The sequence below is a fragment of the Sturnus vulgaris genome, chromosome 4 (genome assembly GCF_052056855.1).
Source record: "Sturnus vulgaris isolate bStuVul1 chromosome 4, bStuVul1.hap1, whole genome shotgun sequence".
NCBI lineage: Eukaryota > Metazoa > Chordata > Aves > Passeriformes > Sturnidae > Sturnus > Sturnus vulgaris.
In genome coordinates this window covers 42,107,925-42,130,506 of record NC_142246.1, presented here as the reverse complement: position 1 = coordinate 42,130,506, position 22,582 = coordinate 42,107,925, and the positions used below count along the sequence as shown (strand labels likewise).

Below are 22,582 nucleotides of genomic sequence, written 5' to 3'. Positions count from 1 at the left end.
TAAAGGTATCAGCACTCCTCAACCCATCAATTAATAATTTTGGAAATTCTGGAGAACCAATACTTTATAAATTTAACATCTTGGGAATCAGTTGCAATGTTTGTGCATATCTGTTCTGTTTTCAAATTGTAACTGTTAATCTCTGTGGTTAAAACTACGTGTAAAGGGCAAAGTCAGGATGCTTTACAGATTTAAAGAAATCTTTTTTTTTTTTTTGCTTTAGCGACTTTAGGATCAGACTCTACACGAAAATAGAATCAAGTAGAACGTGTTCCACAAATTCGCTGCTTAACAATACCATGTAAACAGAGTTGTTCTTTTCCAATCATTAAGTCTAATTACATTTGAAAAGAGGTGAATTTGGCTTCTCAGCGTAAATGATGTTATTCTGCTAGTTATTCGCTTAAATTATATTGCTATACATGACTCTTCACTGCAAACAGAATAATCCCTGTTCATATTTTTTCTAACTTTGAGTAAAATTACTGAAGAGCGTAATGCTGTGTTAAGGACATCTTTTGGATATTCCACTGATGTAGATGATTCTAGTTTTGCTGTCATTTCCTTTAATATGGAATGTAGCCCAGAGAAGATTTGAATTGCTTGTAGTTTTGTCTGTTGGCTCTGATCTTGCAGTCTGCTGGAATGTATGAGGACTGTATATCCTAACATCTGCTCCATTCATTTTCCTTCTTGCTGTCGGTGACATGCCCACCCTCTTAGCACTATTTAGTCATCACTAAACAGTCAACAGTATTTGCTGTTGTGTTATAGACCTTGCAAACAGCTTTGATCAAAATAAGGATTCAAAGTTCTGTGTGATTCCAGACTCACACAGGTTCATTTCAGGGGAAGGGGCCACCCTGTTTTTTGGCAAGTACCAGTAAAAGCAACACAACTTGAGCCTTGACCCATCGTTTCAGGATTTGCATTTCACTCAGGCTTAATAAATTGTACTTGGGTGATCTTCAGTATGTTGCTCTTGCAGAGAGCAGCTGTGGCTAATCAAAGGCATAGTTATTCACCTGGAATTACAAAGACTATAAAATCAGAAATTCCTATTAGAATACAATATTTTTCAAGATATATAAAAATAAAATTCTTGAATATATCTTTCTCCTCTAAACACATTCCTTTCTTCATAGTAGCTTTCCAACTACTAGTGAGTAGCAGAGTTTTCAATTTTTCATTTTTTTTTTCATTTCTCTAGGTTATTCAACAGAGAAATGAGGAGTGTGACCACATTCAATTTTTAATTGAAGAGAAAGAGTCTAAAGAAGAGGACTACTATGAGGACCTCGACAGATTTGAAGAAAATGGTACCCAAGAGTCCCGCATCAGTCCCTATACTTTCTGCAAGGCGTTTCCTTTCCACATCATATTTGACAGAGATCTGGTGGTAACACAATGTGGCAATGCTATATACAGAGTCCTTCCACAGGTTAGATGATTTTTATGCATACATATCCGTAGAAATTCCTAGTGATGCTTCACAGGTTAATTTATAAAGATGAATAAAATACTAGGATTCTCTGTCTAAACAGCATTCCCTTGTAAGTGTTACTTAACACTTAGGAGTGTTACTTCCCTTATAATTGTTACTTAATTGTGCTTCTTTACTTTGAAAAATGACTTGAAAATAGCCTAATTCTACAACAGCTTTTTTCCTTATGGTCATTTACATATGCACTAAGAGAATAATGTAAAAATCTCATGATTCAATGGAGAGATGCATAAAGTATATATTCTGTTGCATTCCATTTTGTCATCTAAGAAAATGGAATATAATTTCTCTATGTACATTTTTATTAAAAAGCAGTCTTTTTTTCCCCTTTTCTTGTTTTTTAATATTCTAGCTGCAGCCAGGAAATTGCAGTCTGTTGTCAGTTTTCTCCTTGGTCCGGCCTCATATTGATATTAGCTTCCATGGGATCCTCTCCCATATCAATACAGTCTTCGTACTGAGGACTAAGGTAACTAGAGAATATTTTCCCAGCTTTTCTTTAAGGAAATGTGCTTTGGAGAGATAAGAAATGCAGAAAGTTCAGAAGTCTTCAGAGAAAATTCTCTGCACAGTAGTATGCTCAGACCCTTTTGAATCTTGAGCTAAGAGAGAGTTATAGGCATGAATTTGTAAGTAGCTGTTAAGCAGAATGTTTTATAGGAATGGTGAAGTAAATGTACTTCATGTTCGATGCTTTCTTTGCAAGGGCCCAGTCTAGTTTATGGCATTATATCAAAGAAAATGTAAAAAGGTAATTACATTTACTTTTGCTCATAACAGTGTGGAGGCAAATATGAAATGTGTTCATGCTTGGACTCATATGTTCATGCAAAGGTCTGTGTCCTTTTCCTTAAAGAGGGCAGGAGACAAGGCGGGTGATACGAGCAGTTGCAGCATGTAGACTAACCCCTACTACATCAAGGAGCCTGCTTGTTTATAGAAAACTGTACCTGAGGAAAACCAGGATTATTTCTTAGAGGTGGTCTCAGGCACAGATAGAATCTAACAGAACAGGTAATACTGTTGTCAAAACTATTGTTAAAAAATTATGTGGAAGAACACAAGGAGTTACAAACATGAATGTAAAGACAGATACCATGCTTTGTGTCTTCAAGGTTGCAAGTCATAGTATTAAAATGCGCAGATAGGACATGGTGTTCAAACAATAAATTAATCAAAGTTTAATCTATCCAAATATTCTGACTACCTTTGTAGTGAATGCACTTACATACTAGGCCTGATGCACAACACACCATTGCCCTTACACAACTGTGGCTTTTCATCACCAGGAGGGGCTGTTGGATGTGGAGAAATTGGAGTGTGAAGATGAATTGACTGGCACAGAAATCAGCTGCTTACGCCTGAAAGGGCAAATGATCTACTTGCCTGAAGCAGACAGCATTCTCTTTCTTTGTTCACCAAGGTACTTTAAACCTAGAGAGTTCTATAACACTGATTTTCGTTTTTCAATTACTAATTTTACTAAAAGAGGTGGGAACTTGACTGATTATTGAATACTCAATATAAATACTGTCTTGCTCTGGCCCAGTTTGTACAAATGGTTATGCCTCATATTCGTTTTTTTTTTGCAAGCTCTATCCTTTGGTTTTTTTCCTCAGACAATGCTAAGAATATGACAGTGATTTGGTTTTCTGCGTGGATTCATGGATTTTTGCAGTAGTTTTAATGTAATAGATTGGTGATAAAGAAGTGATTGGAATGGAGGATTGAATGGAAAAATTCTTTACATAATCTCACTTTGTGTGCTGATGTACATTTGATATGTTCATGGACCTCTTTGTGAGAATTCTGTATTTAAATGCAAAAATCAAGGGCTGTGGGTTAAAATGAATGATCACAAAAAAGGTTCATAGAAGGGATAGGTTGTACAGCTTATCACAACTTCAGAATCGTTGTCTTTCTACTGTTGTGCAGCAGACTCTGCTGTTTATTTGACTTTTAAATGCTCCTTTGGCAAGTTTAATTTTATCCATACTATTGTATATTTCTCTGCTTTGCAGTGTAATGAACTTGGATGATTTAACCAGAAGAGGTTTATATCTGAGTGATATTCCATTGCATGATGCTACCCGTGATCTGGTTCTTTTGGGAGAGCAATTCCGAGAGGAATATAAACTGACCCAAGAGCTCGAGATCCTCACTGACAGACTGCAGCACACACTGCGTGCACTGGAAGATGAAAAGAAAAAGACAGACACGTAAGAATCAAATCCCAATTTTGAGCTGAAACACTCAAAGCAATACATTATTTATAGCTACCTTCTTTAAAGAATAACAGAATCTTGTAAGGAATATCAGAGATAATCAGAACTGGTAATTTTGGAGTCAAGAAAGAACATTTAATAGGGTATTTCTTTATTTAGATTGTCAAATGTCACCCATAGTTAGGCCATTATATGCTTAGATGTTTTGATGGCTCCCTCTCTGACAAGAAAAGTTATAAAAATGTGCTGACAATTAGTTTTTATTTGTGAATTACCTAAAATTTTGGAAACCTACATGCAATCGCTTTGGTGAAGGTGAATCTGATGAACGCCCGAGTGCTGTTATTTGACAGAGTTCAGTAAACCAACTTTCGTCTTTCTGGCACAGGATAATGGAACAGAAGGACATATCTTATAAACCTTGAAAACAGTTTGCGTAAAGCTGAAATTTTGCAAAGCTTAATGCTATGAATTTGATTTTATAGTTACTTGTAGAAATGAATTTGGGTTTATCTAGATCTAAATACGTGAAAAGAACACATAACAGTAGGCGTACATTGGGCCCCAAATCCAGTTCTACAGATAACTATAAAGTCAAATTCAAACGTCATTAGTCTATGGCATTTCAGCTCAACAACGACTGGCAAATTAAACAAAAGCTTGTGTGAAAAGTAGCATGAGTTCATGATTGGCTCTTGTTTATAAAACAAGTCCCATCTCTGTATTAATTCTATTGGCAGATATGTTTTTTCTGTAGTGGAGTAACGGAAATTATTTTAAAAATACTTAAAAGGGATGGACAAGAGAATCAGAGAAAACAAAGTCTAAGAAGTATTTTTTCTCTTCATTCGTGTTGGCTTGCTTTATAAAGTCATTTTATCTTCAGGAATTCTAGCCTTCATGGCAGCTGCTGGAACAGATAGTGTCAGTTACTGTATGATGTGCCAAAAGTATTCACTAATTATAACTCAAGTAGTGAACTTGCCAAAAATGCATCTATTGAGGGTTTGTGCAGGAGGCTGTGTACGAAATGATATTCAGGATTTCTGAAACAGTCAGAGATCTTCAGCTTGTCCACTTAGCTGTGTCAGGAGGGAAATGGACCTTTTAGATAGCAGGTAGTAAGTTGAAAGAATACACACGAGAATAGGGTGAAATTCTGTGTGTGTGATTGGATTTTATTTACATAATTTATGATACAAACAAGTGTTAATATATCATATGGACTATTAATTAAAGAAAGACACTCTAGACCCTAAAAGCAGCATGCTCAACAGAGAGGGACCGCTTAGAAATGCATGAATTGATCAGAGATGGAAAACAGTTGGATCTCTTCATGGTTTTCTTTGCAGTTTTTATGGTTCTGTAAGCAAAACCATACTATATGAGCTGAGGATGTGGCAGAAAGAAGTAAAAATTATTCAAGACACTATTAACAAATCATGTCAGAAGAATTAGTAATACATGTCTCATTTTGTGGATAATTTTAATGTATTAATATCTTTGAAATGGTATGCTGTTTTCCAAATAACATATTCTTCAGTAAACACCTTTTCTATTGCTTGTTGATGGTGGGATTATGTTATAAATCCTGTGGGGGGTAGGAAGTTAATATATGAAGAGTGCTGTTGTAAACATCTTTCTCCACATTCTCTCTGTTTTGCTTTTGACTTTTTCCTTACCTGTGTAGGTTACTGTACTCTGTTCTGCCACCATCAGTGGCAAATGAGCTGAGACACAAGCGCCCTGTTCCAGCCAAGCGCTATGACAACGTCACCATTCTTTTCAGTGGCATTGTGGGATTCAATACCTTTTGTAGTAAACATGCCTCTGGAGAGGGAGCCATGAAAATTGTCAATCTTTTAAATGATCTCTACACAAGATTTGATATTTTGACTGATTCACGAAGGAATCCCTTTGTTTATAAGGTAAGCATAGGATTTTTAAAGTATATAATCTGTTATTTTTCCATAATTTATTATGGTGTTGTCAGTCTTTACTAGTATTTTCTTGGATTTTAGGCTTTTTAAAAAAAACTTACATTCCTTGTGTTACCTGATATTAGATAGTTACAGTAGAGTATGTTGGTTATCTCTAAATGTCTGAAGGAACATGATGTGCAAAGTTCTCATCATGATTTCTGCAGTCACCATTAGGCAGACATATAAATGTACTTTCACATTTAGCAGATGTGAACTTATACAAGCCATTTGTGATTCTTCTAACCTTATGCTTTAAGTTTTTCAGTTCTATTCCTGGGTCTTCTAGTTGTAAATTACAACTTAGTTCCTCAATGTGAATTTCATTCCTTCATTAGGAGTGAGATGTAGATGCGAATGTGGCTGGTAGCAGGAAGATGCACAGATAGATACATATACATTCCATATATATGCACATGTGTTTGCTTGTGTGTTTATATCTATGAAGTTCATTCCTAGGTTTTGCTAGAACTGAATTTTATGCCCTGTTCCCTGTGAATCAAGGGTGTAAGTCAGAACAAATATAGAGCTTAATTTCATTCAGAAGACACCAGAAGAGAGACTCAGGTTTACACAATCACAGTGTCATTGTACGTTGTTACACTGTGGGTTTACAATAAATTCTCTTCAATAACAAGCAGAGATTACAGTAATTAGGATGATTTGAATGAAAGGGAAAGGGAACTATTTTAAAGGAGAAGCAGTCTTGATGCACTACATCAATTCTAGGACTCTAAAAGCCATAATGAAGTAATTGTAAAATATCTGTCTTGGTAGGTGGAAACAGTTGGAGACAAGTATATGACAGTGAGTGGTCTACCGGAGCCTTGCATGCATCATGCACGATCTATCTGCCACCTGGCTTTGGACATGATGGAAATAGCAGGCCAAGTTCAAGTAGATGGTGAGCCTGTACAGGTTAGTAATATGTGGGCTTGAATGAAAAATCCATTCTTTGATAGGATGATAATGTTTTGAAATATGATAATGCTCTAGTCCCAGTCCATGCATGATTGTTAGATTTTGAGACTGATATATAAAAATAATATGAGAAATCACATGTAGCTGTGACGTGCAGTTCCTAGACCTTAAAATGCTTACTGTGCTTTAAAAGATAAAGGACTAATTTAGATACACATCATTTATGTCTGTCTTCTGATCATTTCAATATAATCAATGAATTCCTACTTGTGCATCAAGTACAATATGTTGAGTCTTCTTCAACTCAAGGAGCTGAACAATAATATTCCCTCCCTGATATTTTTGATCATGCCTCAGACCCTCAAGTCAGAATAAGAAATTATTGCATTAAAAAGAGAATTACAGTTCCATAGACAGTTACAGCAATGATTACTGACACCAGTGTATATTAATGGAATTCACTCATTGTGGGACTTTCTGGAGATGTTGTTGCACTGATACAGAACTGGGTAAGCAGCATTGACTGTCCCCATGAGAAGGCTGTAAGCAGAAAATGATTAACGAGTGCGATGCATATTTCTATTTACATGAATGCTGCTGTTCTGTTACCTAGCTTAGAGCTGTGTATTTTATCATGGAGCAAAACAGTGAGAAGGTTTGATTTGGGGCTTTATGATAACTGTAAGGTGCTACAAGAATGAGCTTCTCCAAACCTTTGTCCTATCTCTTGACCTTCAGAATACAAAATACCAGGCTTATTCCTTTGAGAAACATATTTTTTCTTGACTTATGCCATTCTTTTCTGCACCTTCCGAGCACTCATTAAACACAGACCTGCAGAGTACGCCTCTCTGCCCACATATTTTTTTATTTTCACAGTACATAATAACAGCAGGGTGCATGCTGGAAAATTAGAGTTTGATTGTTCATATGGAAGGCAGAGGCATGACACTGTGCTAAAATTAAAAAAAAAGAAGTCGCAAAACCCACAAAATGTCTGTATTTAGTCAGAAACATCAGATTAGTTACATTAATTTTGAATATTCAAACTTAATTTTTTCTTTCAAAAGATAACCATAGGAATCCATACTGGTGAGGTAGTCACAGGTGTCATAGGTCAAAGGATGCCACGGTACTGTCTCTTTGGAAATACTGTCAATCTAACAAGCAGAACAGAAACTACTGGAGAAAAAGGAAAGATCAATGTTTCTGAATATACTTACAGGTGAGTTATGTATTATTTCTATTGATGTTGACATGTTAAAATAAATTACTTTGTCAGCATGCCATAAAAGTATTTTTTGGAGTTGAAAGTGGCAGTCCTCCTGCAACCATTATTTAAATATGTGAGTTCTCATGAAACTGTATGGCAAACTGCATTATGATATACAGTTATTGATATGCATATATAATAATGATGTAGAGATAGATTTGAATCTTTTGATAGTTTGTTCACACACATGCAGCATATTTAATATTTTACATAGTGTGTGGCGTGCATGCAAAGTGCATTCATTTACATGTTTTCTCTTTCAATTTCAGGTGTCTTATGACACCAGAAAATTCAGATCCTCAATTCCACCTGGAGTACAGAGGTCCAGTTTCTATGAAGGGCAAAAAAGAGCCAATGCAAGTTTGGTTTTTGTCCAGAAAGAGTACAGAGACAGAGGTATGAGTAACTAGAAAAAATTTTGGTTTTTTTCAAACATAAACATCAAAAATTTAATATAAATCATGGAGATCCATTTACGTTTGCAAAACTTAATGTTCCATAGAAAAAAATGAAGATTTTTATGCAACACTCTTTCATTAACACATTTATTATCTTAACAGTACTTGGAAATCCTTGATTATTTGTCTTTGCAGTTTGTGCAGTTCCTGAAATAATACTTTTGATTTCAAAAAAGTCCTTGAGGGAATGCCAAGTGTTTAAATATTTATATCTCCCTCTTACAGATTTCTGCACTGTACTAGATTTTGCAATATAATGTCAGTTTCTGTTTAGCTGACATGTCTGGTTATCAGCACTTCAAAATTTGCTGTTTGCTTTCTTCCAGTAAGTGAAAAAATGTGCCTTCAAATATTTAGGCAACAGTCAAGCAGCTGTTTGCAAGCAGGTTCATACCTGATGTGTGTGGTGGTCTCTTAACCCCAGATAGCACCTGCTTGTTCAGAGACTGCTACATGGCAGAGGTCCTGCTTTAGAAATATACACGGTGAAAATTTCTTCTTCTAAATGACATTAGCAGCCTAAGTCCTCTTCTCAAAATGAGACAGGGTAAAGCTCTTCAAGCACTGAGGGACCTTTAAGCTTATGCCTCAGTTTCAGGATTCTGGGCATGTATTATCCAGAATTTCAGTAAAAGCCAATGAGATCTAGACTCAAAGTGTGCTACAAACTTAGACAGTCAGGTTACAGTATGCCAGCTGCTTTGCCATAGCTGAGCAGGTGCATACATTCCATCTGTTGTCAACAGGAAGAAAAAAAAGATAAAATTAATTTACGTAGCTTGAATTTTGCCCTGAGTTTTCAGCTAATGTATTTAATCTTAAAAACACACTTGACTAAAATAATGAAAGTCATCAGTTACTTTGGCTGACATAATTCTTGTAAGTCAGAGGAAATTAATTATGTGTCTTAAGGCTCACGTACTTCTGCAAATATAATTTAGACTGTTAAACTGTTTAGACTTTTTAGGAGATCTAATCCAGATTTATTACCACTGGTATCCAAGTATATCAATTTTTTAATGGTAACTCCCAGTATTAACCCCCTGTGCTTGAACTCTGCATTTTAATTCTGTATTTTAATATATATTACTTGCTGGGTGCCACTTTTGAGAATACTTTTCTATTCCTATTCTACAGTAAGATAACTATAATTTCACATGGCTACTATTATTTTAAATCTATTGTTGAATATAAAATATATTTTAATTAAACACTTTTCACAGTTTTTTCTGCATTATAAATGTCCTATCATTTGTAGCAAGGCACATTATAATTTTATATGTAAATTTCAGAGAGGTACTGAGTTAGGTGGGTATTTTCCTTGTTTCAGCCTAACACGTTTAATATGAAATATAAAGTTCAGGTAGTTTAAGACTTTAAATATTGCAATTGCTTTTCAGAGATCTTGTACAACAGCTGGTTTTATTACTCCTCATAGCAGTCCTGAGACACATTTGCTGATACTGTTATCCAGTAATTGAGCTTTGTAGAGAGAAATATGGGGTCAGGGATAAACCTGACTGAGAAATACTGTGAGCCTGATTTTCAGGAGCACTTAAGACTCACAGTTTAAGAACACTCAAAAAGTCTTTCTAATTTTGTTAGTTTTGTTAATTCTGAAATTCAGATATAGATGTAATTCTTAGAGATAGAAGGACTTCTCCCAAGACAGGTATCTCTTCTAAATTGTACTAAGTTTGGGAGCACTGGAGATTAGAAAAATACATTGATGAGATGATGTGAACTGACAATCATTTTGTCAGAGGTGATTTTGAAAAGTGAAAGAATAATTCCTCTAACCTTTTGATCTTTTTCACTCTCTGCACAAATTCATCTGTCCATACACAAAAAATGCACAAAGTTTTATTCCTTTAAGATGTTCTGAACTGTTCACAGTTTCTCCTGTGAAGGTACTCTTCATGTTTTTTTCTGGCACTTTATAGGCTGTGCATAATAATTTAATCCAAAAGCAGAAATCAGATAACCAACTTTTTTATGTTTAATCACTTTAAAATAATGACTTTGCTTTGTGCACACATGTAGTCTTGGTTTCCTTTCCAGAAGTTTTCCAGAATGCTAATGTATTATTGTGTGCAGTGCCATTTATTTCAGGGGGACTATACATAACAGTAAATAAAGGCATGTTAACATATATTCAGAAACTATATGGTAAACTTCCTGAAATGTCACTCCAGAATATTGCAAGAAGTAGCATATAGAAGTAAGCATGAAAATATTTCTTAAATCATCCTGAAGATACTTTTGCCGATTATGCTTTTACTGTGAAGTTTTCTACCTCCAATATCTTAAATCTAGGATTGATGCACATTAGTGATGTATTTTTCTTTTCATTATATCCATTAGAGGGTTATTAGCTTAGGATTTGCAAATCTATCAGCATAATGTTTTACTCCGAAGACCGGTAATAAGGACATGGTGAGGAAAAAGGACCAAATGTTTACAGATGCCATAAGAGATGTGAAACCAAGGCTTAAAATATGCTTTTGCTCTTATAGGCTGGTAGAAAATGATAGGGCTGAAGCAGCTCATCATGCCTCAAACTTGATTCCTGGGTTGACATCTCTAATATCAGTCCCCATGAGCAGCAGTTACTTCTGAGAAAGACCTAATTTACAAGAATAAGTGTTGGCTTGGAGTGCTGCTCCTTCACCTTTTTTCTCTGATATCTCTTCCATGATACCAGTACAGCGATAAATAGAATTGCATCAGAAATACACACAGAACAAAGCAACTGTGACCAATTATTAACTTTGCATCTGCTTGTTTGCATGTTATAAGATTAATTCTTACTGTCTTCATTATTTTAACAGAGGTTCAGCTGAAATTTCTCTCCCGAGAAACAGATTTGTTGTAAAAAAATAAATCTTGCCAAGATCCTCAGATGTTCAACTTCAATTTTACTCCCTCTCCAGTTTTTAATATCTTTCTCTTCTGCCCTGTTCCCACATTACTGGTGGGAACAAATTGAAACATCTCAGGCAGAGCTGGTAGTTCACCAGGGCATGTAGGAATTGTTTCATTCCTACATAGAATACATATAAAATAAATAAATGCCCTTCCTATGTTTTTTGGTTTTTAAATTTTTGTTATTTACTGACAGTTGTTGCAAGTTGTAAAATGTATTTTGTCACTGCATTAACCCACTATGTTGTTGCTTCAAAGAAAATTCCTTACTTCTCAAATTCTACTTGGCATGCTCTCAAGGAGACAAAGCAAGATGCTTTCTGAGCTGAGGGAAGAGGAAGAGGACGCTGAATAGGGTGCAATACTGTCTCCAAATAGGGTACCAGACAGTAAGGTTATGTTATGGATGTTCTTTCACATTATATCTCCCATTAACTTGTGCTATATCATCATCTTTTGCCCTACTCCTGAAGTCATACTTACCATTTTTCTCTGGGCTTGCTTGCTAACTTTTTGTCCTTATTGTTTGTTACGTCTCTGCTGTGAGCATGTATTTCAAGCTTTCCTGTTTTTGATATGCATTTTTGCATGTCAGTCATGTGACCATTCCTACCACCAGACAATATGGAACGAAGCCATGTAGTTTGCAGCCACAACTAACCACTTCAGTCTGAAGCTTCACATCTTCATCTTCATCTCTGAAGTACTGTGGTTATGTGAATTGATGACATTTCTGGAAAGATAGGTATTTCAGTTGATAGGCAGAACAATGAACCTAAGGAACTATGTTTAAAAAAAATACCTAAAGCAGCATTATGAAAATTATGGCATAAATGGTATCAGATTTAGTTCTGCTATGACTGTGCTTCTCATTTATTTTGTGAATAACACTTGATGCTCTGTAAATTCCTGATTAGAAGAAGGTTTCTCATTCAATATTATCCTGCATTTTCCCTTTGTGGGCACTGTAAACATCTTCTGTACTGGAAGGGAGCAACTGCTTTTCTGATACTGCCATTTGAAGCATGTGCCAATGTACTTCTACTGAAATGCTGTTCACTTGCAATGTATTTCTCATTGATTTATATAAACTAAATTGTCATATTAATAATAGATTGCTGGACAATATTAGACAATTCATAGTGCATTGACTCTCATTTGATGTAGCCCCTGGAATTGGAAGGCATGCTGCCTTTGGTTTGGTCTCTTAATTTCAGAAATGATCTTATTTTATTCCTTGAGAGGACTTGGTAATATTCTAGGCATCATGACATAATTAAAGGATGTAAAGCTTGGAAAGGGACATAGTGTGTTCATCAGCTGATACAGTCAGTAAAAGTAGACAAGGTTTCAGACGCATAGACCTTCCATAACTTTAATATATAGTGCATTTATATGTGAATAGTATCTGTTCTTATCTGACTGATCAATTCTGAATATTTGCATTATAAAATAAAACAGTGCAATTACTTTGTGTATAAAAGTTGTCTATATCTAGTATACCTTAGTAGCACAGAATATATATGTATAAATGTTTCATGTTAATGTGCAAAAGAAATGGCAATAAATTATTTTTTCCACTGAGTTCTAGAAATCTTGTGATTTTCTTTTGGTAGAAAACTTTATTTCATTGTTTGATACAAAACAAGTCTTCTGTCCATTAAAGAATTTTCAGTTCAAATTTAAATAAATCATTGTTCCCGTAAAGTCATTGTTCCAATGTTTGCAAATGTCCAAGTGTCTCACACATTCAGGTTAATGGATCACATCCTCAAATTGAAGTAGTGTTCAAAATGTTGGTTAATGCTTCAAAAATAGTAGATGAGGTGACAAAAATGCATAAAACTTTCCTTTGAAACTCTTGGGTAATATTTAACAATCAAAAATTATTAGCTGTACATTTAGAACAGGATGTACATTAGCAACCAAAGCTTTAGGAATGGGAAATGAAGAGAGGAAACTGCATACTCTCTTCCCCATCCTCTCACTGCCAGACAGCAACACGTCTCAACACATCATCAGAAGTTGCCCTCTTTCAGATAGGTACACAACACCAATTTGAATTGATCAAGTTGTTAAAGCATACAAAAACTTTATGATGACTCCAAAAGACATGGAATTTGTAACAGCTGTGATTGTGTATTGATATAATTCACATGCAAATGGTTCTGAAGAAACTGTTCTGTATCACACTTCAAGCTGGTGGAAGATGGCGTGCCAGAAATCTTAAATAATACTCTGAGTTTATATTGTACCTTCTTAATAATTTCAAAATATTAAAGCTCTTATTAAGCAGTTTTGTAACATAACCAGTTTCTTAAAGCATAGAATAATAGCTCATATTGTGTTCCTGTAAGAGCTTTTTATCTCAGTACAATTTAGGCACTTAACCACTTCTGTTACTAAAACTGGTCTTCACTTAAATGCTGCATTCAACTACTAAATTTATAGTTTGGTTAAATATTACTCTGACCTAACAGTTAAACACTTCTGCAGGTATTTAGTTCTTTTATGTGTGTTCTACTGCCTCTTGTATTTAACTGTAGTGATTTGCTTTTTCAGTAGAAGCTCTCTAGCTGAAACTGAGGCTGAGTAATGACCAAAGTGTTTCAAAGGTCTTTATAAATGGATGTATTTTATTCTGGTATTTTTTGTTAAAAAAATGGAACAAGGAGAAGAAAGAGGAGATCAGCCATGAAATTGCAAATTACAGAAGGCTTAGTTGTTTGCAATCTCCTGGATCTTATGCATTCCTTTGAATTCAGACAGGCAAGGGAAATTGATTTTCAATGATGTTTGTGCTTTGGCTATGCAGGAGACTCTGTGATTCTGCTGCTGTCTTAAAGTGGTTACTGCAGTTGGCTTCCAAACTGCTGGTTCAATCCTTGGTAGGAACAACCTCTGGGAATGTAACTTAATGTTTGATTTTTTTTTTTTTTTAACAGAATGATAAATAGTGGATGAGCTGCTCATTTGGATATCTACTTACAGGATTATCAGAAAAATGTCTTTATTGAAAGGGTAGTCAAGCACTGGAACGGGTTGCCCAGGGACGTGGTGGGATCACCATCCCTGGAAGTGTTCAAAAGGCACATAGCTGTAGCACTTGGGCATTTATTTTAACAAGATTTTATTTTTTTTTAACAAGATCCTTTCCTGGGGGATGGAGTCTGAGACTGTTGTCATTTCATGCACCTATCTGACCATGAGGGGAGAGCAAGCCAGTAAACAGAGCTGTGCCAATGTAACTGTAAAAAAAACAACAACGAGGTTCCATTTCCCAGTCTATAGCTGCACATGCAAGGCACTGAGGTTTTTTCTACTGTTCTTTAGATTTCTGTCTGACTTTGGGTATCAGTTTGGAAAAACTGCAACAATACATACTGTATCTACCAATTCATTCTTTGTTACTAACAGGAAAAGGCTAATGTTCACTTTCATCATAATCAACGGGTCTTTTTGCCAGTATAACTGTTTTGGAGATAATGACAATAGAATGTGAAAACAATATTGTGATTATTATTCTGGGATGAAGATGTGTGATCTCTGTTTTAAAAGTTTTGTTCCAAACTGTTCCCCATATCCAGCATTCAGATTGTCATTGTCTTTGTTACTGTTTTTTTCCAGAGCTGATGATGCACCTGGTACAAATTCAGCACCACAGGACAACTGTGGCAACAAGGGCAGTGGTTTTGTGTGCTGAGAATCTATCTGTTCATATGCTAGGCACGTCTGGCAGGAAACCTGTGTGCCTTTTTATATTGCAGGTTTTCAGGGTCATTTAGACTTTCAAAACTGATTTTGCACTTTGATAAATGTGCTATCCTGTCTAGTGCTCAAACAACTGACCTGTGACTAAAGTGACAGAACTTAGCTGAGTCCCAACAAAAGGCTGAAAATGTTCACAGTTCCTAGCTGGTTAATCATAATCCTGAACTGGAGACCAATTAAGCCAATAGTCCTTGAGCCTTTGTTTAAAAAGAAAACCAAACAAAACCCCCCAGAAAAACTACATGGCCATAGTTTTCAGATGAGAAATAAACTCTTAGTTCAGTATTGCTGCCTTCAGCCCCTGTGTCAGTATGAGCATAGTGCTCTAATGAAGTGTATGGAAAAGAAACCACCTTAATAAATCACACTGAAATATGCAGTGTTTTAAGTGTAAATAAATGCACACTTGCTTACTATTTCTTGCAAGTCCTAAACGCTGTGTATAAGGTTCCTGGAAAGAAAAGGCGTCCTGTTATGCCTTGTTATTTTCAGGTATTTTGTGTAAGTTAACTTAATAAATGTAAGCTTTCCCATGCACAGTGTTCAGAACAACCTGATTTCCAAAAAAAACCCATATAAGCAGGTTGAAGAGTAAGTATCCTTTTTCCACATAGGGCATAGTGAAACATTCAGAGCTTCAACTACCTGTACAAGAAATCAAAGCCTTGCTTTCTGTCACATTGTAGATATGTTTCTGGGCAATTTTATAATGATCTAGAGTGTAAGAAACTTGCCCACAAAATAAGGATACATACTTTTTCACACAGCTTTTCCCACACCATCCTACCCTCAGGCATTATAGATCCATGTAGATATATATATACACACACACAGTTGAGTGCTGCACGCTCTCACATAGAGTAGCATGAGTGGCATACAGACTGCAAAATCTAAAGTCAGCAGCTGTTGGAAGAACTCACTTTCCTGAGGTACTCAGTTCTCCAAAGGAAGACTGCAGAAATAACTACTGTTTTGCTTTTGTCACTGGAAGAAAGATCAATTTTAGTTACACAGATTGATATTTAGTTTTGAAAGCACTTGCTTCCTTCCATTGCTCATCATATAAATCTGAAAGGAGAGGCTATCTAGGAAAAAGTGCTGGATTAATGATAACGTTTCTATCTCCATGAGTGACTCAATCTCAATTTTCACTTGAACCTTGTTTTCCAAACTATGCAATAGCCGCATAGTTACTGAAGAACACTGTCCATCCTTTTGGTTCATTAGTTTTGTTTCTACTAAGTGCTAAATTTTCACTTTACCCTTGACTGCCCCTGACACCCTGAAGAAAATCGAAAGTATTCCTTCTTGACTGCTAACTCTGCTTTGGACTTCAGATGCCAGAGCAGTATTTGTGGTTGTTTCATCTATTACTGGTGCTATTGATGCTATCCAAAACTTATCCATCATGTAGCTTGTTACATTTTAGTTCAGGAATACACAAATAAGGCATTTTGTCTCTGGTGAATGTGCCAGTACTGTGTATTGTAACATCTCTCGTGTGTAAAAGTATGTAAGGTAGGCTACCATTTTAAATGAAGATACAATATTCCAACATCTAACATAAGACATGGTTATAATGGCATGGATATCTGGTAACATTTTGGTAAGGATTATGTAACAACAGTATTGTTACTTCAGTTCAAGAAAAGGAATTCACTTTGCCAAAGCAGTACCCATCATTCCTATAGCTAAGTTTACAGAAGGCTCTGAGAAAGAAAACATCCTAGAAATAACTGAAGCTTATTCCAACGTAGGTCATATTTGAAGAGATAGTTTGTTTTAACGATTTAAGAATTACAAGCCAAAGATACTACACTGACACATCTTTCTAAACATTCAAATTCATCATTCATGTATCGTTTCTCATGCAAAGATTTTTGGGTCATTTCTGCTTGCATAGCAAGTGATTTTATTGCGCATTCATATATTTTATTTATATTAATGTAGAGGCCCATGGTAAGTGTAACACTGCTGCAAAAAAAATTATCTGGTCTATTAATTAATTGTTTGAAAGTGCTTGTCAGCACTTCAGGAGTGGCTTCTGTTGTAGAGTGCTCACTTTTCTGCTGGGAGTTCCTGCTGACCAATAGTATCACTCCTGATTCAGAGTAGTCCATTTTACACGTCTCTTTCTGTACCTTACATTCATTTCTTCTACAGCTCTCTGGTAAATACACAGGAAAAGTTGTGTTGAGACTAGTGCTACTGAAAGTGTCACTGAATTGAAGACAGGAATTTAAAATACTTGCAAATCAGAAAAAACTAATACATTATTTCCAGGCTGTTGCTCATACCTAGAGTATGCCTAAAGTCCCTGCATCTGCTTCTATTCTGTTCTGCAGTTTTGCAGCCTTCAAACTGCTTCCATTGTTAATTGTGAGGATGTGGACAAAATGGAGGAACTGATACTAAAGAGTCTTTGTTTCTTTCCCTCATCTGTTTCTATAACAATTTCCTTTCCCTTCTGTGCATCTCAGTAATGCAGATTTGAACTTCGGATTGCATTTTTTAGAACTGTTTTACTTGCTCAGTCTACTTGAAAACATCCACAGGTCATTAGAGTTAGTAACTGCAGTCACTAAGTCAGGTTGGAACATCTGCACATACACTGGAAAGCTCCTTGCTTGTGGAAAACAAAAAGCAGCTTTATTCTGGTCTGGCTGATATGCAGGTGGCTGAATTCTATCAGCACACAGCTTGGTGCAAAAAAAAAATTGGTAGTAATCAGTGGAACAGGATTCTGAGTGGGAAATTAGGCTATGAAAGGAGTAGTCCCCACCCATCAGCACACAGCTTAGTCAGGCAGTAACTTTAAGCTATGCTAGGACATAGCTTAACTGCTATGGCTTTTTCAGGTATGCTTCTTTTCTTTCTGCAGGAACAGATGGAACAGATGATCAGGAGGGTGAAAAAAAGAGACTTGTTGCTTCCTGAGCACCAGGCCTCATTTGGGCTTCTCTTACTGTCTGGATGCTTGCACAAGCAGCATGCATTTGGGATGCACCTGCTTTGCCCTGTAGCAGAGGCAGTGTGGCTCTGTGGAAGCAGGGGACCTGGGAAGGTGCTGGAGGCCCAGGTCCTTGCTGAGGACTTTATCTTCCATCAGCATCCAAAGCAACAACAGTACCAAGCAATGTTTCTGCTTTTCCACTTTTAACCAGAAAAAAAGGGACAGAATTTGGGCACCAACAGATTCTGTAGGCATGGCCAAAAGAATTGTTTTGGTTTATGGATCTGAGAGCTGCCTGCCATCTGTTTTATGTTCTGCTGTCCTTCACCTCCTTAGGGCAAATACTCATTATTGATGCATGTGAACTATGCATTCATTTTAATTTTCAAGTCCTGTATATGCTTTATTTAATTTATTTAATCTGCTCTTAATAATATAAAACCAAATGCATGCATTCAGAATATGTGATAGAAATCCATTTCACTTGTAGCTTTCTCAGCAGGAGAGCAATTCTGTTCAGCTGATTGCTTAACAATCTCAAAAATTAATCCTCAATCTCTTTCTGCTGATTATTTGAAGGTAGAATGCTTTTGAGTAACATAGTATTTATAAATCAAGACAGGGAGACTGAAAAAAAATTAGTCAAACTTTGTCCTTGTAACCCTCCAGAATTTTGCTAGCTTTAACCACTATTGCATAGAGTTTGTTGTTAATGACATTCATGTTGATAAGTAGTTGTTGCATATTTTCCTTACTGGGCATCCTAGGTCTGGTCTTCATATCATGTAAATTACTGATCAATTTGCAGAGTTGTTTATATTCTTTAATAACGCAAAAAAAAAGTCAGTTATGCAGTTGAATTCAGAACTATATTTGCTGACTTTACACTGTGAGAATGTGATGAGTGTTTTATGTAAGGATTAATTAATGGAGCTGAAGACCTGAATTCCGTTGCTAGATGGAAACTCAGTAGAAGATCGTACCTTTAGAAGGTTTATTTCCTGTTTGGCATTATGAAAGACACAGAGGTTAAGAAAGCAAGAGTAGTGTTTCCCTTAGCTCAGCAACTGTTTGGCTCCTCAGCCCTCATGATTTTCTTCAGAGATATCAACTGTACCATCACGAGAAATACTCTCTTCTTTAATTGGAAACTACCCCTTCCTCTTTCCCAAAGATATGGTTTTCACCCTTGGATGTATCTTTGGCATTGAATACTGTTACTAATTTGCTAATAATGTTCTTGATTTTCAGACAGAGTTTTCTGGCAGAAGTTTCTTATTGGCTCATTGTACTGAAAACTTCCCATGGAGTCTGCAGAAACTGGCAATGCCAGCCAGTGAGAATTCAATCATGTGTCAGCAATAAAGAAAAAATATATTGTCTCCAAATATAGATGTAAATATGCAGTATGCATATCATAATGCAGTATTTGCTAGTGTCATCAGTAGAGCTTATGTGGGTGAGTATTTGCTGGAGCAAACCCAAAGATGTCATCAAAACAGCTGTCAGCAGGAAGTTGTGCTGTCCACATAGTTTAAAACCATTGTTTCTTCACCCTTCTTCATACACCAGATGCAAAACATGTTTGCCTTCACAAGGGAGGCTCATGAAGAGTCACATTTATCTCATGACAGTTCTGTTGCTGTTCTCTGCTTACTCTTAAGGCCATTTGTTTTGAGACATCTAAACCTTCTATGCAAGTAGTAAGAATGAGAGAAAAGATAGTTGCCCTACCTAACCACACTTATCTCACCAAGTAAAGTGGCATCCCACATACACAGGTGCTTTAAATTGAGGAGCTGACCAGATGCCTTACAGTTTCCTAAAGCTGAAGGACCTTTGGAATAAGGTATGCATTTTGTGAGGTACTTCACAAAGCAGAGTCCTTGTCTGAACTGGAATACTGGAAAATAAAGAATAAGGGCTTACGATTCAGGACAAATGAATTCTCTAAAATCTGGTGCTGTACTGTACTCTATGACTTCACTTTCCTCAGGTATTTTTTTAGAATTATGTAGGTTTCTTAGTAACAGTATTGCCTTTTAAATTTTTTTTTCTCCTACTTTTACTGTTTGCTTGACTTCAATGTTTAAACAGTGAGCAGCTTCTCATAATTAGTTTTAAAACAGAATTTTGTGACGTTTCTCCAGTCAAATAAGGCTTTTTTTCCCCTCATACCTGGTTTCTTTCATGTGGAGCATTGTTTTCCATTTTTGTTCGTACGTTGCTTAGATGTTTGGACTAAAACAACCCCAGAAAATTCTGTTTATTCAGACTTCAGGAGAAGATTAAGATGTGATGCAGTACTTCCAGACTAGAGTATGTACAATCTATAAGTGAACTGTATATTTATATGGGAAAGGTCTGAAGTTGTTTGGCATTTTAAAGTTGGAAAATTTCCACTGAACTCAGGATCAAAGTGAATAATAAGTAATGAGTCCTATGCAGTGGAGCTAGAAACATTTCAGTGTAATTCGGGATTACAAATGTAGCGGGCCAGGTGGCCAACAGGAACATATTCCTGGGCTCATCTTATTAGCCAGGATTCACAGTCGGCCTTCTAAGTATGTTTCCTTTGCAGCTACTGTAGAGGAAGACCTGTTGGTTACCCCAGAAAAAGGGTGATATTAAAATTCTTAGCTAAAGTTATTGAGAGTATCAGTTATGGAAACTGCATAAGAATTGAGTCATTGTTGTGGGAGGCATATGGGTTGAGTTGAAAAACACCAGAAGAAAATTTTCATTTTTAATGAACTGATTTTGCATGTTCTGTGGTATGTGTGCAGCCTTGACAAATCCACGTTCTTTACAGCTTAGCACAAAAGCATTGTTGTAACTGTTCCTATTTCTTATCTTCAGCTGATTCACAGTATGTGAGGGATACATCAGGAATGGTCAAGTGTATAATCATCAATCCCGCCTTGCACATGTATTTCCCAAATCTTAAATAGGTAGAAGTAGATAAGGGAACCCAATGCTGTGCTCAGATTGAGATCCACAAGGGACACAACCTGTGTTTTTTTAGTGTTCATCTCTTCAACATAAAATAACTGGCTAAGCTGAGAGTGGCTTTGAAAGTGTCACAAAGTAGGCAGAAATACTAAGAATTATAATGTGAACTATCATCCTTTACATTAAGGACCTTGAAGTGTACTGGATGTGTTACTAAATTTTCTAAGTTTGAAAGTAACCCCCAAGAATTAGCAGGGCAAAACTAGATATGCACTTAACCAGACTTCCTGTTGCAAATTTACATGCTTCCCTGGAGATAGAAGTGTTTTAGTATTTCACTTGAGAAAGAATAGCTACATGAGTGAACCTCTATCTCCTAGTTTTGTGGAAGTAGCCCTGATCCTAAAAGACACTAAAAAATAACCAAACCAAAAACCACAAAAACCCCACCACTTTGGGCATTTCCGTCCTGAGACAAGAGTTAGGTGGTTATTTCCTCTTTAAACATCAGTTGTGTTTGGGAGAAGAGCCATTTGGAAGCTTTTGTGTTCTAAAGAAGCTTTCTCCTTGTAGTGTCTGCTTTTAGTGAGGAGTCAGCAGAGGTGAACATCTCCTGGTGGATAAAGGGACAGAGTGCAAGAGGGTTAACAGTGCAGGATGGCCATAAGCAACATGAACAAGATGTGGTACTAACCCTGGATCTGTAGCAGTATCCTCACCGTGCAGAATTTATCATTTATAACCCTGTCATGTTTCAACAATGCACTAAATAAATAATATGATATGAAGTTGGAGATATTTCCTGTATCCTGAGTTTATTAAGCATACCGAGTGCCAACACAAAAATATGTTTAACTCTGGATACAGTCTGGAAACACTTCATAGAGATAGTGTGAGTGAAACACTATAGTTTATGTTGGTCTGGGAGTTTTTAGAATTGCATGATTGGATTGATGTTTGGATTTCCAAAATACTGAGCAACTGCAAAGCAGTGTTAATTTGTAAGAAACTTGGCTGTTTCATGCTGCCATGAGGTACTGCTCTGGTGAGGTAGAGTTCTTTTCGGAAATTTTCCCAATACCAGGTTCACACACAGTGCAAATACATGTGTTTGGGCTAGAGTGTAGGCACAGCTAACTACCTTCAAACTTGAGTGATTATATAGGGAAATACTTCCTCCCCTCCACCCCAGGTAGTTTCAGCTTAAAGAAACTGGTGAGGATAATTATTTACCTTAACCAACACTTTCTTAAGCAACATTAGATCAGCTGGCTTGAATAAGCTCCTTAAGAAATTCTTTGATACCTTATTTTGATGCAGAGTGGGGATGGCTGTATACTTTTGTTTGTTTGTTTTCCTCAGAGATCAATCTAAACATAGTGCTGCAAAGATGATGTCTCTTAGTTCAGTCTAAATAATGGCAGGTTTGCCAGCAGCTCCTTTGAAATATTTCCCCAGCTGAAACATCATTAACCAGAGGGAAACAATCTGACTTCAGTTACAATGAGAAATTCTGTAGTAGGTGCTGAGAAATCAGCTGTGTGAGAGAAGCCTTGTGAACAGCAGCCTAAGGTAAGTGGGGCATCTACTGGTGAAATGTTGTAGCAAATTCATCAACTCC

At 36.3% G+C, this 22,582-nt stretch overlaps 1 protein-coding gene across 2 annotated transcripts in view; it reads left to right on the top strand.

Moving 5' to 3' along the window:
• Window positions 1–12,869, top strand: part of GUCY1B1 (guanylate cyclase 1 soluble subunit beta 1) — a 43,131-nt gene extending 30,262 nt beyond the window's left edge. Inside the window, exons 6-14 of one of the 2 annotated variants that reach the window (XM_088163681.1) lie at window positions 1,211–1,441; window positions 1,857–1,973; window positions 2,794–2,927; window positions 3,526–3,723; window positions 5,420–5,657; window positions 6,486–6,626; window positions 7,700–7,854; window positions 8,172–8,298; window positions 11,544–12,869. In XM_088163681.1, coding sequence (XP_088019807.1) covers window positions 1,211–1,441; window positions 1,857–1,973; window positions 2,794–2,927; window positions 3,526–3,723; window positions 5,420–5,657; window positions 6,486–6,626; window positions 7,700–7,854; window positions 8,172–8,298; window positions 11,544–11,609 — 1,407 coding nt within the window. In that variant the 3' untranslated portion in view covers window positions 11,610–12,869. The remainder of the gene's footprint in view (window positions 1–1,210; window positions 1,442–1,856; window positions 1,974–2,793; window positions 2,928–3,525; window positions 3,724–5,419; window positions 5,658–6,485; window positions 6,627–7,699; window positions 7,855–8,171; window positions 8,299–11,543) is intronic. The other variant, XM_088163682.1, reaches the window with a different exon arrangement.
• Window positions 12,870–22,582: the final 9,713 nt, after the last annotated feature.